This window comes from Drosophila bipectinata, chromosome 3R, assembly GCF_030179905.1.
Source record: "Drosophila bipectinata strain 14024-0381.07 chromosome 3R, DbipHiC1v2, whole genome shotgun sequence".
NCBI classification, from domain to species: Eukaryota; Metazoa; Arthropoda; class Insecta; order Diptera; family Drosophilidae; genus Drosophila; species Drosophila bipectinata.
The window spans coordinates 25,202,890-25,217,712 of record NC_091739.1 but is presented as its reverse complement, the minus strand read 5'-3'; the positions used below and the strand labels follow the sequence as shown (position 1 = coordinate 25,217,712).

Sequence of the window (14,823 nt, the reverse complement as noted above, 5' to 3'; positions counted from 1 at the left end):
CCACTCCCCTTTGGACAAACATGGAAATCTGAGGAATTCGCTTAACCGATAATACCACGGAAACTCTATCTGTGACGTAGCCAATTTCTTGACAGGATTGCGGGGAGACAGCGGGGAAAGGAGGGGAGGATTGACCCAGCTAGATAAAAGTATCTAATCTTGGCTTTTTAGCGATACACGACCACCAATGCAACCGTATTTATAAGATAATGAAGATTTGCTATCAATTCGGTGTTGTTGTAGTGGCGGCTCCTGCCGCTGCCATTGGTAGGATATCGGTATCAGTTTGGGGTATCTGCAGGCTAACTGCCAGCTCGGTTTCCAGTTTCTGTTTCTCTTCCACCTCCGCCATCCATTTCCATTTGCCGCCAAGGGGCACCGGGGCACGGTCTGTGCCTCTCTCTCTGTGGCGGCCTGTATCAGTATATCAGTGTTTGAACTGATAATGTCCCAAGATAATAAGCGATAATAATTTGAATTTTTCAGTAATTCCTTAAGTTTGGACGCCCAGCGGCATGGAATCTAATCACAGTTGGTGAGTGTAACTGGGATTTTCAACATGGAAACATTGCCATCGGGAGTTCGTCGCGCAAAATTGGGATGAAACGAGAAAATCTGAATCTCAATCAAAGGATAATACCTATTAGTGTTTGTGTGTTTATTAAAGCCCCAAAACCCATGTGATAAAATGCCAATAAAGTCCTCATTTATGTGCCAATAAAAAATAAAGTCCCATCTTTATATAACATTCCCGGTTGTAAGAAGTTTTTGTGCGTTTTTTTGGGAATCAGCCCCAATGGATCTTTGGCTCTTCGATAAGATACCACTAAGTTCTAATGTGTAAATTTCAGCTGCCAAAGCAACGCTCAAGTAACACTTGAGAAAGCGAAAGTCAACTTTGGAAGTTAATTAACGATCCGTTGATTAGATTAGAATATGCTTATTAACTTTTTTGCCTGATACCATACCGAAAATATATACTTTAATGAAATTCTCGGAAATTGCAAGGCTTTTTTTTGTGCTGCCGATCTTATCCAAGAATTTCAGACCAGTGGCTGAGTGACAGAGTTCAAAGTTTTCAAAGTTCAAAACTGTGACAGTCCCGGTTCTTCGTCTATGTATGCTTCATATGTGGGTTTCTTTTTCATTTGTTGATGTCTTGATGTTGGCCCGGCTGCTTCTTCCCCGTTTTCATTATCTTAAGTACACATTTTGAAGTACAAACGTCAGTTGTGCGATAAGGCAACGAAAAAGTAAGGTAAAAAAACAGCAACATGTACGTAACAACCCGAAGAAGACATCTAAAAGCAGTCAACTCAAACAACAAACAGAATGGAAAAGAACAGAACCGGCCAGAGGGTGGGGAGTGCTCTAAATGCAACTCTATTTGCACAGCTCAGACCTCAGACCTCAGACTCATACCCCCACATCATACATAGTATACCTACCCAGGCCGAAAATCGGTGCATTTTCACACTAAATAAGTCGGACAAGTTGTCAAACATTTAATTAGGTGCACCGCAATTCTAAAAACCCAAGAAAACCCGGGAAATTCTTGAATATTATGCAGAAGGTGTATCTACCCAAGGAGACTTACATAACCTTGGGTAGCTGGGACGAAGGCCTTACGGCTACGGTTTCTGCATATGGTAAATACCATTATCAAATCATATTATCTTATTTATAAGCATTATCGTGCCACAGATACAGATTGCCTATCTATGGAATGGGCATGTAAAAAAATCATATATACCCCAGATATCTTACCGAGTGTGGTTATTTCGTGGCTGGCACAGTAAGTTTTGCACTTTCCATTAAAACGCGCTCCGCTCCGCAATTATAAAGTAATAATATAAACGCATTATAACGATGAAAGGGCGAATCCGGATCGTAAAGTGACCGCGGGGCGGGCTCCAAGGCGGCCGTGGAGAAAAGTGCGAATATAAAAATGCGCAACAGAACGCTTCTAATAAAAGAAAAATAGAGCCATAAAATGGCGAGCGTCAGGCCGAAAATGAACTCATCGTAAATTATGGACTATAAGTGTGTGTGTTACTGGTATATACAGCCACGTTCTATGAGTGATGGTATAACAACAAATTTTTATATGGATACGTGACATAAAGCCAACAATTCCCAGAAAGCAAACCTTTCAGGAAACTCAATCATCCCAAGATATCTCCATTTTGTGCCATACGTCCTTAGGGTGGAGCTTAAGCCTATTTAGTTTCCGGAACAGTTTGAGAAATTCAGTGACAGGGCTCCAAACTGAACTCGAAATTCAAGAATTAATATACATTTTATCTGAAAAGTGCATGAGTTTTGATTTAAGAAGTATTATCAAGAAAAACTTGTCTCTAAAGATCTATGAATGTATACTTTTAGAAGAAAGATCACCTTTATAGCCATTTAGCCTCGTTTATGTGCAAATAAATAACATGTTTGTTTACAGCAAACTTTAAGACTAAGCTCCCATGAAATTACAGTCAACAAAATCAGTCTAAGGCCTTAATGATTTCCAAACAATGATTAACAAAAGAGCTATACAAAAAGCTACGTATATAGAATAAATTTAAGAATAAATATTATGAGTCATATTTAAGGTCTAAGTTTTTCATTTTTCATATTTCTCCTTTATTTAAGAGGTAACTTTTATTTAAGACCCAAACATAAGATTATGGCATTCCCACATATGTATATCTTATCATGTATAAATACAAGGCTATGCAACTGGCATTATCACATCATTATCTTGCCCAAAGATTCGATAGCGAAACCCTGACCCGGTTCCAAAACTAACAATCTCATGAGTGAAAGTTTTGCAAAAAATCTGTACAACGACCGATTAGGGTATATATTCTCAGATAGTAGCCACATATATGAAGTACAAGTATATACAAATTAGACTCTGAGCGAATAAAGGCCCATTATTAAATGACGCTTGGCATTCCGAAAACAAATGTTTATCTTTTGGGGATAAAGGCAACGAGGCTAATCAGTGGAGGGTATCAATCAAACCACTGGACGCAACCGAGAGCCACCCACTTGAGTGGTGCACGAGCCAGGCCAGCCCAGCCAGTTCGCCATCCAAGCCGACGCGTACAGTCACGTAGCCACCAGAGTGGTGTTTTGCTCCACCCACCGTCACCGCCACCACCTCCGATCCCCAACCCCCGATCACACACCCTTTCGATTCCCCCAGCCCATCACCATCCCACCCCACACCCCACTCGACGAGCTAACAACCCTAGCAATAAACAAAAAACTGTTTTTCTACATGAAGTGACTTTCAGATTTTGTTGTTGTGGTCGTTTTGTAACGCGTGACTCCCATAAAAAAGACCAACAACACCACGATAGTACTGAAACTTTATTAAAAAAGAAATAGAGCAAAAAGAAAAAAAGAATTATAAATAGAGAAGAGGCCGAGGAAGAGGGTACCGAGCAATGCGACGTTATCTTATCACTGAAAATGTCGCTTTCGTAAATGGCGGCGCACAAAATAATATAATACACACATACATATGAGAGTACTTCCCCCGCACACTCACACTAACCCACACACAGATACACCGAAAATGTTATTTTCTTTTCCGTTATTCCAGGGTGGACCCTAATGCTTGGCGCGAAAATTCATTTCATCCAAAAACTGTAAAATTTATATTTCAAATAAAGCTTATAAGAATTTATTATTTATTTTGTATTTTTGGGCCAAAAAAAAAATAGGATAAAGGATAACCCACCAATACTTGGCTATCCCTTTATATTTTGTTCTTGTATATATATACATATAACGGTTTGTATATAAATTATTATTTGAAAAAAAACGAATACCTAACTTAAAGAAAGATTTGTTATGTTGTTTTATTGATTTCTTAAATTTCAGCTTATTTTTTACAATAATTAAAAATATATGACAAAATATATGATAAATATTTATATATACATATACATATATAATAACATTACAAACATTTTAGGTCTAAACTATATACTTCATTTGTAAAGGATATTTTTTCCTCCAAATTACTTAAAATTATTTATTCAAAAGGAGTCTTCTACATCTCTTTTCTACACAAGTCCTTGTACACAACTTTTATAGCATACTTTTTTGGGCTGTGGAAATGTTCCAAATTTCAAAGCATACTTTTAGGGGGCATTTGGATCCATCTCTGTGTATAAGAAAAGACTAAAAGTAATCTACAACACTACTCATGGCTGACAGGAACTAGCACATTCCGCATACGCCATGTTGCCGTATAAGACGGTATTTCCTTTAAAAAAATATAACACATTCTTTGGAGCATTGAGTGACAATTGTCGTTTATTTGTTCAAAATTAATAAAATTAATATTGCATAGATGATGTAAAAGAGTGTACGAAACTAAAACTTAACTTGAATTAAATATTTATAGATAAATGTGTAAAAAATATGTATAAAATAATAACTAAATTGCATGAGATTGTGGGTTACTTTGATTGTTTTTTGATTTTTGTCTTTGATAATTTTTTTTTGCTTTCCTTTGTCATTGTTTGCTGGCTTAACTTAAATTAGTGGCCTAAACCTAAGTGGAATTTGATTGTAGAAAATCTCAAAAGGTATTTGATTTGATAACAAAGTTGAATGGGTTCTAGCCTACGGTCTGATTTTGTTTTCGCAAGAATTTCGCTAAAAATTAAACTAGTTAAATAACAATTTTTCGAGTACGTGGCAACATAACAAACTTGCCGAAAATGGAAATGTCAATTGGTTTGTAGCTTAAGTCGTATATAGTATATACAATAGATAATGCGACCGAAATCGGTAGATTGGAGAGCGAGCTCTTGTAGAACTGCTCCTGGTATACACACACACGCGCAACTAAGTCCTATAAATTCTTTGGAGCTATGAGATTTAAATAACAACAGGTTCTTTGGTCCAGGTGCAAACACGTAGCACTCTCATGTTTGCTGCAATCACTCCATCTTCACCACCGCATCCCGCTCAACGCCTGAGAATTTCCGCTCAATCTCGTGCAGCTGCATGGCATAGTTGGCGATCTGCTCCTGCTGCTGCTGCTGGAGGCTCTGATGTCGCTGGAAGGCGGCCAGTTCGTAGTGCTCGTCCAGAGAACCTGATCGGGCCAGCATTAGTTCCCCGTGCTGCTGTTGATCCATCTCCTCCAGCTTGATGTGGGTCGGGTGATCGTCACCCTCAGGCGAGAGGTAGTACGGCGGAGAGGAGCGTCCGGACTTAAACAACGGCGTCCCCGCCTGTCCAAGCTGTGCCAACTGTTGATATGGATTTTGCAGGCTGATAATGCTGCTGTTGTTGTTGTTGTTGTTGCTGGTGCTGTTGAGGCTCAGCGAGGATAATGGGGTGGATGCCGTGGTCGGTGTTGAGGGCGTGTGGGCCTGTGGTGTGGAGGACACCGATGCCTCCGACTTGATCGTGTTGATCGCTGCCGCCGCTGCCGCTGCCGCAGCTGCTGCCGCCGCCGTAATCGAGCTCGGCATCAGGTGGGCCAGGAGCTGTTGCTGCTGCTCGCTGGTGGAGCTGCTGCTCCCGTTCCCGTTCTGCTGAGCTTGCAGATATTTCTGAATAAATTTATTGTTATTCTCATTGCTGCTATTGTTGTTGTTGAACAATGTGCTATTGTTGTTGTTATTGTGAAGATGGTGGGTGGGCGATGGGGTGTTATAGATGGATGTGGGAGTGCTGGGTGAGTGCTGCATGTTGAACGATTGCTGTGGCTGCTGCTGCTGCTGTTGTTGCATGTTGATGGGGGACATTTGGTAGGGCGAGTTGGGCGACATGTCCAGGCCGGAGCAGAGCTGCTGGTGGGGATTTTGATGGTGATGTGATGTGGCTGAGGGCGACAATGAGGATGCCATGCTATGGGGCGAGCTGGCCGCCGACGAGTGCTGGTCGGCCATGGATTGCTGATTATGCTGCTGCTGCTGATTTTGTGACGGCTGCTGTTGCTGCTGCGATGTGTATGGCATGTATGGTTTCATTTCTGCCCAGGTGAACGGTGAGCGGTGATCGGTGATCGGAGGAACAAAAAGAAAGCAAACATCACGAATTAGGCATGCACGCTAATGAGGAGGTCACACAACAAACTACTCACCATCATTGCCATCGACGCCCATTTGGCTGCTGTTCAAATGGCCCACCAACTGGCAGTTTGAGGCCAAGGATCCACTTTCCAGAGTGCTCCTCAGTGCGTTCTTGAGCTTTTTGGGCTTCTCGCTTTTGGTACCCTTCGGTTTACGCTTGCGTTTCTATAAAAGAAAAGGATTCTTTATTATTTTCCAATCTTTCAGAGCCTTTTAAGGGCAACTCACCTGAATGGTATCCTTTTTCATCGTCAACGGTCGGGGGACGTTGTGAAGCTTGAAGTAAAGACCACAGGCATTGCAGACTGGCTCTCCATTGGGATTGCGGCGCCACAAGGACGTGTAGGTGGTGAGGCAGTTGGAGCAGGACAGTCCGGCTCGCTTCTGGGCGCTCTAAAGGATGGGGGATGGCAAGAGGATTCGTTAGTTACATTGAAATGGCTTTGGAGGCATTAGCTTTTCGTGTGGAACAACTTTTCTAGGTGGCTAGGTGGCCACTCATACAGGTTAGTGGGGGAGGTTAGTGGGCGCTACTTCTTTGGTTGGTTTCTTGGGTTGGGTTTCTTTTGGGTTGATTGGGTTTGGGGTTTCGGTATCGGTAATTAATGAGCGACCTACCATGCGTCTCGAATTGGCGCGACTAACGTGCTCGTCGGTGAGCGTTGACGCCGCAGTCGCCGCCGCCGCCGCTGCCGTCGCCGTTGTCGACGTTACACCCTGGCCAGAAGCTGGACAGGATCCAGACAGGCTGGCCTGCGAACTGGCGGCGCTGTTGCTGGCCTTACTACGACCGCCGCCGGCCACATTAAATTGGTAGTTCTTATAGAAATCCCCGCCTGATTCAGCGGCCACTGTAATTGAGCAATCAGAACGTTTGTTGTTGATTCGATTTGATTTCGATTTCATATTAAACTAAGTGCCATTTTATAAAATAATAAATTCAATTAATTTTCTTTTCTTTCTCTTATTTTTTTGTTTTTTTTTTCTTTTTTGGTTGGTGGGGGGCTGGGATCGGGAGGGCATTGCTGAGGCTGGCGGAGGCGGATTTCTATAAGCTTTATCCCTTAGACATTAAAGTTCTCACACATAGAAATTTTGTTCCACACAAAAAGCGCTTTTTTTTTTGGTTAGTAATAAATGTTGATATGTTTTGTTTTGATTTTTTGTGTATTTTTTTTGTAGACATTTACCAATCTTCTAGGCTGTTTAATTAGGGGTCGATTCATGCCGTTCATTTTCATGTACAAGCCGCAGGCATTGCACAGATAGTGTCCCGTGTTATCGCGTCGCCAGAGTGGGGTTGTAATTGCACCACAATTGACACATTCTCGCCCCTCAGTGAAAATATCGGCATCGATAAATGCTTCAGAGATTAACATAGAAATATTCGGAAAAAATCATCATCATTTTTGGCTAATGTGTTTGTTTTGTTTTTGCGTTTTGAATAGTTTTTTTGTGTGTGTTTTTGGTTTTTTTTTAATATTTAGATTGTTTGTATTTCTATGGGGGTTTGCTTTCTGTGGTGTTTTGGGTTTTGGTTTGATTTTATCTCAAGAGTTGAAATAAAATTAATTGAATTTATTATAGAGACGTAGGCTTACAAATAATGCATAAAATATACTTAGAATGCTTAAGGATTTCAGGACAACAGCTGCTCACAGCTCGTGGTTTACTCAGGTTGCGTAAATATCCTTTCTCCTTGCTGAGCTGATGTGTGAAGTTCTACCTAAGATCCTTTCCCTCGCTGGCAAGCAAATGGCAAAGGATCTTGGCCTGTGTTTACTTTTCGTATGTATCTTATTTATCCTAGTCTAGCCTTATATTTAATTTAAAAAGATTTTTAATTTTGGAAAAAACTTACAAGCTGACAGCGATGCCGAGGCAGAGAGGTATCCTGCATCCACGCGTCCCGCCGATCCATCTGCGGCTGCTGCTGCCGCATTGTTGGCCGCCGTAATGGCCCTTCCGTTCCGAATGACTCCAGCTCCAACGGGGACTCCCAACTGCTGGCCAGGTGTGCCGGAGGCGTAGCTGATTTGATCATAGTTCCAGTGCTCGTTCTTCAATGGGAGACAGAGGAGTTACTGCGAGTCCTTGGGGGCGGAAGGGGAAGTAAAACCACACTCACCTGACCGCGCAAATGTGGCACCGAAGCGTAGTAGCTTCGTTCGGCGCCACTGACCGAGCCATTGGCCACGCCGCTGCCGTAGCCGCTGCTGGCGGACGCGAACCTCTGAAAGGCGGGCAGGGTGCCACCGCCGCTGCCGCCGCCGCCACTGTGGCTGCTCCTCGGCGAGCCGTAGCCGTCCTCCAGCATGGAGCTGTTGTGTCCGTTGACTGGCGTTGAGGCCGACTGGAGCAAGCCGGGGCTGTTGCTGCTTGAGTTGTGGTGGTGCGACTGCTGCTGATGTTGCTGGTGTTGCTGCTGCTGGTGGTGCTGATGTTGCTGGTGCTGCTGGTGGTGGTGTTGCTGCTGCAGGTGGGCTTGAGTATGGTTGGGGGACTGCATTCCGTACGGCATGCCGTTGGCTGTCTGGGTGAGCAAGGGCCCAGCGTACACGGAACTGGAATGAAACATTTAAATAATAAATAAATATGACACTAAAATAAATGATTCTTCGATTTAATTTTATATTAGTTTCTATTGAAAATCTTGTATTTTTTACCTATAGCAATAGTTTTTCAGATACATGTTGTTGTAGTTTGAGAAAAACATTTCGACTTTTGTATCGCAATTGTCACAAATAGAGCGAGTAATGTTAGGCGTTTAAAAACGCTAGGCACACATTTGCTCGCGTTTCGGGGGCGTTTTCAACAGCTTATGTTAAGGGCTCTGTTATGGGGTGGCTGTCTCTGTTAGGAATACGAGACACTATTAGGATTTCCTTGTTTTTGTTTACTTTACAAGAATATAAAGTTGTTTTGGCTTTTGTTGTTGCTGTTGCTGCAGTTAGTGGACCACCAGCATCCAGTTTTTTTTGGGATGTTTGCAGTGTTGCAGTATTGCAGTTGTATGGGTCCGGGTCCGGCCCATAAACCTTTTAATTAAAGAACAAAAGTGGTCCAGCTCTGTTTACACTTGGCCCACAAAACAAAAAAGTTTACGTAATGGACGAGAACTTCCTCTTTCTTAGCTTTTTTTTTGTTAATTTTTGCAACCTCTAGCCACAGTAGCCTGTGCAAATATTATTTTTAAATTTTAAATCAACAAATCGACCAAAAAGGGGATAAATCTGCTATCTTGGCAGATCACTAAGGATCACAGAGGATTAAACACTTTAAATGGTTCACTAACACAGCAACAGCATTATTTTTGCACATAATAAACAATTGAAAATTAATTAATAATATTCTCCATTGTCTTGTACAACCCTTTTCGACAAAAATACATGATCTGTTCAAGCCGCACAGGAAACACGCGAAAAACTACAGCTTTAAGTTCGAACTTTGCATTTTCGTATTATTTTATTTTTATTTCAGTCTTGTTTCGGGCTTAGTTCTCCAGAGGAAGCTGGAAGATTTGTAGACTGAGACTGAGACTGAGAAGAAACCACAACCAAATCGGGGCACGCGCGTTTGCATAATGACTTGAGTCGGGTTTAGTTTTATGCCAATGCAGTTGCACTTGCAGTTGTCGCCGCCGCTGCTGCTGCTGCTGCCGCTGTTGTTGCTGCTGCACTGTTTTTTTTTTTGTTGGCAATAAGTGTTGGCCAAATGATATCTCTGGTCTGTGGGTCTTACACACCCTAACACCACTGGAGATTGTGTGACACAATAACGAAGCCAAAACAAAAAATCGAAATCTATATACTGCGCTGAGTTATCAAACAAGCTGGCTAATAATTCGTTGCCTCTTTGTGGCCAGAAATTATTGGTGGAATGGCCAACAAAGTCTTGGCAGCTAGATGCGCACGCTTTCTGATAACAACGGAACTGAGATGCCCTAGCTATAGCTCCATATTCCATGCCATTCTCAAATACATAGCTGCGAAAAATACCATACCATATAGGAAGTCTGAGTGACAACAAAAAATGCACGACAACGATATTATTTTATCGCTTCTGTGCTGTTTTGCTTTAATGATTGTTGTTGTTACTATAGTTGTTGCTGCTGTTTGTTGCAGGTGAGTATTTTGCGTTGACTTCTTGGTTTTCGCAAAATGCATATGTGTATGGGTCTGTATGCGCCATCTGGCATGTGAGCTCGTGATATATTCTTCTGGTTTCTTACTGCCACAAAACGAAACTGACCAAAAAGTCACATACGAGCAGGTAATGACGAGCACCTCATCACCACCACATCATCCGCCAACAGCTTGAGATCATCGGGTCTCAGATGTACTGTACTATATGTATGTATGTATATTTCCGTCTATGCGAAACCGTGGAAAACAGAGTTGGGGAAATGCGACAAAAAAAATTGAGAGTCAAGTCTCCGAAAGAGATACTTTTAGAAAGATTTAAAAATAGAATCTAAACTATAATATAACTATTTTATTTATTATAAAGATATATGATCTATGTCTAAGCTTTAATACCTTTATTGATCTTTCAAATGTCTATATATGTTTTTCTAGAATTCATTATTTTACTTTATTTTTTCCAACTCAATGTGCATTCATGCCTGTTTCCATACAATATGCAAAACACGTTTCCAATTTAAATAACAACATAGCAACAAAAACAACACTAAACCCCTAACAATAACCCAACTGAACTGAGAAATGTAAAAAAAAAATACATTTTCCAACAAACAGGAACGAGATCCACAATGTGCGGGTGCGTTGGGTCCGCTGCCTCCCACCGATCGTTAGAGAATTACCCCACTATATAACACCTTTGTCCCCCCTAGGCCTTCCTATTCCATAGAGGCACCTACTCCCGTCTCCAGTCAAGGGTTGCTGACTCAGCAACGGCTACCCTGAAAACAAAAACACAAAAAGAAAAGAACCTTTGAAGCTGTTTCTCTGTTGCCGGACTTGGGTTTCGTGTGATGGTTTCTATGTCACGGGATCGGTTTGGATTACTCCACCGCTACCCATACTCGGACACTCAACAGGTATCCTCACACCTCACCGCCTAACTGAAGCAGTAGAACTTGCAACTGAATACCCAAAACAAGCTAGAAAAATGCGCTTCAATTGCAGTTTTGGCGTTTTCGTTTTTGGTGGCAAAGTCCCCCGAGTTTCAAATGCGGGTCACGCCCCCTTTATATTTTTAATTTTTTGGCTGCCGCACTGTGAGGCACGTGCTGGTCCCAAGCCAAAAGTGGCAACAACCTGGACACGTGTTCTATTTTATTAGCCAAGCCATGCTGGTCTAGTAGGAAACTAGTCAACCGGTTAGGGCCAACATCTGTTTGGGGGAAAGGATGGGACGGAAAAGTCATGAGTCAGAAAACGGAGGCCTCCCTTACGTCAATAATTAAGACATTGCATATTCTTGTTTACGAAATTTGAGCACCGATTTGTATATATTTTTTGCTGAGCTTCGAGCTTGAAGAAGACTTCTTCGGCGGCGGGCAGAGTCTCTGAAGAACCGAAGACGACGACAAGGCGACGCAAAGTGCGAGACCACTTTGCAATGTTTGTTTTGGCCATCGAGAAGGTTGCCGTCTCACCAATCTATTCTATTATCTATTATTTAATATTATATCTTGATGGTTTTTTAAATCAACGCCCATTTGTGACCCAATAACCCATCTGGAATACTGAAATATTCCGCGCACATGAGACATCTGGAAAGACAAACACAACTGTGTTTTGTTTATGTTTTTGAATGTTCGAGACTGGGAAACACATTCCCCGATCCCGACTAACTAACTAGCTAGTTAGAGGCAAGTGGAACAGATTTTCGCATTCCACACATATTGAGTAAACCACCTGAGAATGTCACGGCGCCATAACCATAACTCTAGAGAGCTGGAGAGCTGGACTCTGGTCGTATTCCGATTCAGATTCTGATTTGGAATAGGAATCGGAATCGGCAACAATGAGCAACAATTATGAGTTGGGTTGTTTGTTCGTTCGTCACTCGGTCCCTCCATCTGTCCAGAGAAACTCAACCCGGAGTGGAGGAGGCGGAGAAATATGAATCAGAGCCAATTCTCTACTCTGATCGCTGATCGGCGCTCCGATCATGACTTTCGACAGTGTCGCCAAAAGGCACGTGCGACTTCGTGATAGTGAGCTTATAACTAGCGACAACACTCACCTGGTCTGCAGGCTGGGGCTCAGCTGGGTGGCTCCGAAGTAGCCGTGCTCCGCCGGCGAGAGGCTGTCCCGTTGGGCGGCGGTTGTCAGCTGCGTGAAGCTCTGGAGGGCCGACGACGGCGAATCCCCACCAGCCGAGCTCGTCGAAGTGTTGTGGTGATGGTGCTGGTGATACAGTTGCTGCTGCTGATGTTGCTGCTGGTGGTGGAGTTGCTGCTGCTGCTGTTGGTGGAGGAGCTGCTCTTGGGTGAGGGCGTATATGGCGCTCACCGGACTGTTGTCCTTGAGCGTTTGGAGATCCGCCACGGAAGTCAGCATGTGGTAGCTGGTACTGTGGGCATCATCGAAGCACTCGTCCTTGAGGGTGTCCTGGATCACTTCGTCGATGTTGGAGGTGGAATGGTGGGCTGCTGCTGCTGCCGCCACTGCTGCGGCGGTTACGACGTGCTGGGAGAGGGGCTCGTGGCTGGGCACACCCACGCCCCCACCGCCGCCGTAGACGCTGTAGAGCGCTATGTTGTTCCGCATTATGGGATCCGTGCTGGCGCCGGTGATGCTCTGGTAGTGCTCGTAGAGCTGGGTGGGCGGATGACTTGCTGGATACGGGAAGTGGCTGAACAAGGGATGCGAAGCGGCCAGGGCGCCTGCTGCTGCCGCCGCCGCTGCTGCTGATCCGCTCGTCAAGTCGTAAGCCAGCCAACTGGGCTGATGTGGCTGCTGATCCTGGTTCCCCTGTGGCGGTAATGATGGTTGTTGCTGTTGCTGTATCTGCTGCTGCTCCTGCTGGCTGATTATTTGCTGGCTTAGAAACTGCTGCTGCTCGTAGATATGATGATGTTGCTGTTGTTGTTGCTCCTCTGCCTCAGCTGGGGACTGATGGGCATAGTTTATCACTTTGATTTTGTTATCAACACTTTCACTCGCGTCGTCTCCCGTCGGATTGCTATTGTTATTGTTATTGTTGTTTATCGCACTCGGATCGTTGCTGATCGCCGATGTTGCTGATTCTTCGGCTGTTTCGGTTTCTGTTTCTGATTTGGCTGTGGCTGCGGTAACCGTTTGCCTCGCTGGTTCGAACAAGTCTGAAGTCTGAGCCTGCGAGCGCGCGGACTCAAGTGACGATAAATTCGCTTCGGTCGGCGCTGCTGCCGGCGGTTGCGTCGATGCCGGCGTCGCTGCCTCGGCTCGCGTCGCCTCGATCGCTTCACTCGCCGCGGCTATCGCCGTCCCTTTCGCCGCAGATCCTGCTGACCCACCGAGTGCGTTTCGTCCTTGCTGCTGCTTTTGCTGCTGCAGCGTCTTGGCATTGGACTTTGCCTTCAAGATCTTCATGTCGGCGGCATTGGCGAGCAAACTGCCACCCACTTTGGGTCCACCCGTAGCCCCACCACCTGCGCCTGCGCCACCGCCCGCGCTGGAGCTTTTGTCCTTTGTTTTGCTGGTCTTGGTCATGCTGGTCTGCCGATGATCAAGTACCGGAGAGACAGACACCCTATATCCACTTGAGTCACTCGATTCCGGGGCGATCCACGTACGTGTCCGTGTCCGGCGCGTTTTTCACACAAACTGAACTGATTTAAACGCCAATCGACTGCCGCGCGCCGGGCGCTTAAAATTTCGAAACACGGAACAACAAAATATAATAAAATCGTAAAAAATCATTCGTTTTTAGAATCCACACTACAGCGAACCAAGATGAGAGCTCTCCCGTCCGAGTCCCCAAGCTGAGCTCCAGCGCCAGCTCCCTCTCCCCTTCTTCCGCCCACAGCCTCTCCCCATTCATCCGTACAATTACAGTTGTTTGCTTTGCTTTTGCCTTTGCGTTTGCTCCACATGCCGTTAGACGAACGCCACTCAATCGATCATGTACAGCTTCCCCAAGCTTGCACTCTCCTCTCCGGCTCTCGGTTGGTTCCTCTCTCTCGTTGGGGCCTTGGAGCCCTCTCTCTCTTCCTTCGCCGCTGCTTCTGGTGGTGTTGCTGCTGCTGCTGCTGCTGCCGACCTTATCGCACACATTGCGTTCACCCATTGCTGCGGCTGCCTGTTCGCTGGCTCTCGTTCTCGCCAATGTCTGTTGCCTGTTTTTAGCTACGCCTCTCACAAAAGCTGCAACAACAACAATGATCGGTCGGGCGGGGGTCAGGCCGAAGCGGAGGCCATGCCGGCTCATTGTTGTTGCTGCCACTGCTGTTGCTAGTGTTGTTGTTGTTGCCTCGACTGTTGATTCGATTGGTGTTGTTGTGGTCGCTTTTGTTGTGGTTGGCTGCCAGTTGCCAGCTTAAAATCTACAATTTATTTTAAATAACATAAAATTTAACCTTATATTTTTAATTATTAAACAAAAAATCATAGGGAATAAGCTTGATGATATTTTTCCAAACTTAAAAATTCAATGGTTCCCGCCATTGGATCCAAGGCACTTAAAATCAAAAGAAATAAACCCCTCGATATTAAGAGATTAAATTCCACAAATTCTAAGCACATTACTCATAGTGTAAAATTTCATTTTTTGC

The 14,823-nt window shown here is 44.2% G+C and overlaps 1 protein-coding gene across 5 annotated transcripts; it reads right to left on the bottom strand.

The window, feature by feature from the left end:
• Window positions 1-4,293: 4,293 nt before the first annotated feature.
• srp (serpent) lies at window positions 4,294-14,573 on the bottom strand. 5 transcript variants are annotated; one of them, XM_017236276.3, is made up of 7 exons: window positions 12,312-14,276; window positions 8,227-8,662; window positions 7,960-8,158; window positions 6,717-6,949; window positions 6,327-6,491; window positions 6,110-6,263; window positions 4,294-5,998 (listed from the first exon to the last, which is right to left on the bottom strand). In XM_017236276.3, the coding sequence occupies exons 1-7, from the start codon at window positions 13,760-13,762 to the stop codon at window positions 4,956-4,958; spliced, it is 3,681 nt and encodes a 1,226-aa protein (XP_017091765.2). In that variant the 5' UTR covers window positions 13,763-14,276; the 3' UTR covers window positions 4,294-4,955. The 5 variants fall into 5 exon arrangements, with proteins under 5 accessions (XP_017091765.2, XP_017091766.2, XP_017091767.2 ...); XM_017236277.3 differs by lacking the exon at window positions 6,717-6,949 and adding an exon at window positions 7,289-7,461 and having other exon boundaries at window positions 12,312-14,275; XM_017236278.3 differs by having other exon boundaries at window positions 5,082-5,576; window positions 12,312-14,571.
• Window positions 14,574-14,823: the final 250 nt, after the last annotated feature.

Coding starts and splice junctions, on each gene's coding strand:
- srp (XM_017236276.3), bottom strand. CDS start 13,762: ATGACCAAGACCAGCAAAACAAAGGACAAAAGCTCCAGCGCGGGCGGT. Junction 6,492..6,716: donor GCGCCAATTCGAGACGCATG/GTAGGTCGCTCA, acceptor CCCATCCTTTAG/AGCGCCCAGAAGCGAGCCGG. Junction 5,999..6,109: donor GGGCGTCGATGGCAATGATG/GTGAGTAGTTTG, acceptor TCACCTGGGCAG/AAATGAAACCATACATGCCA.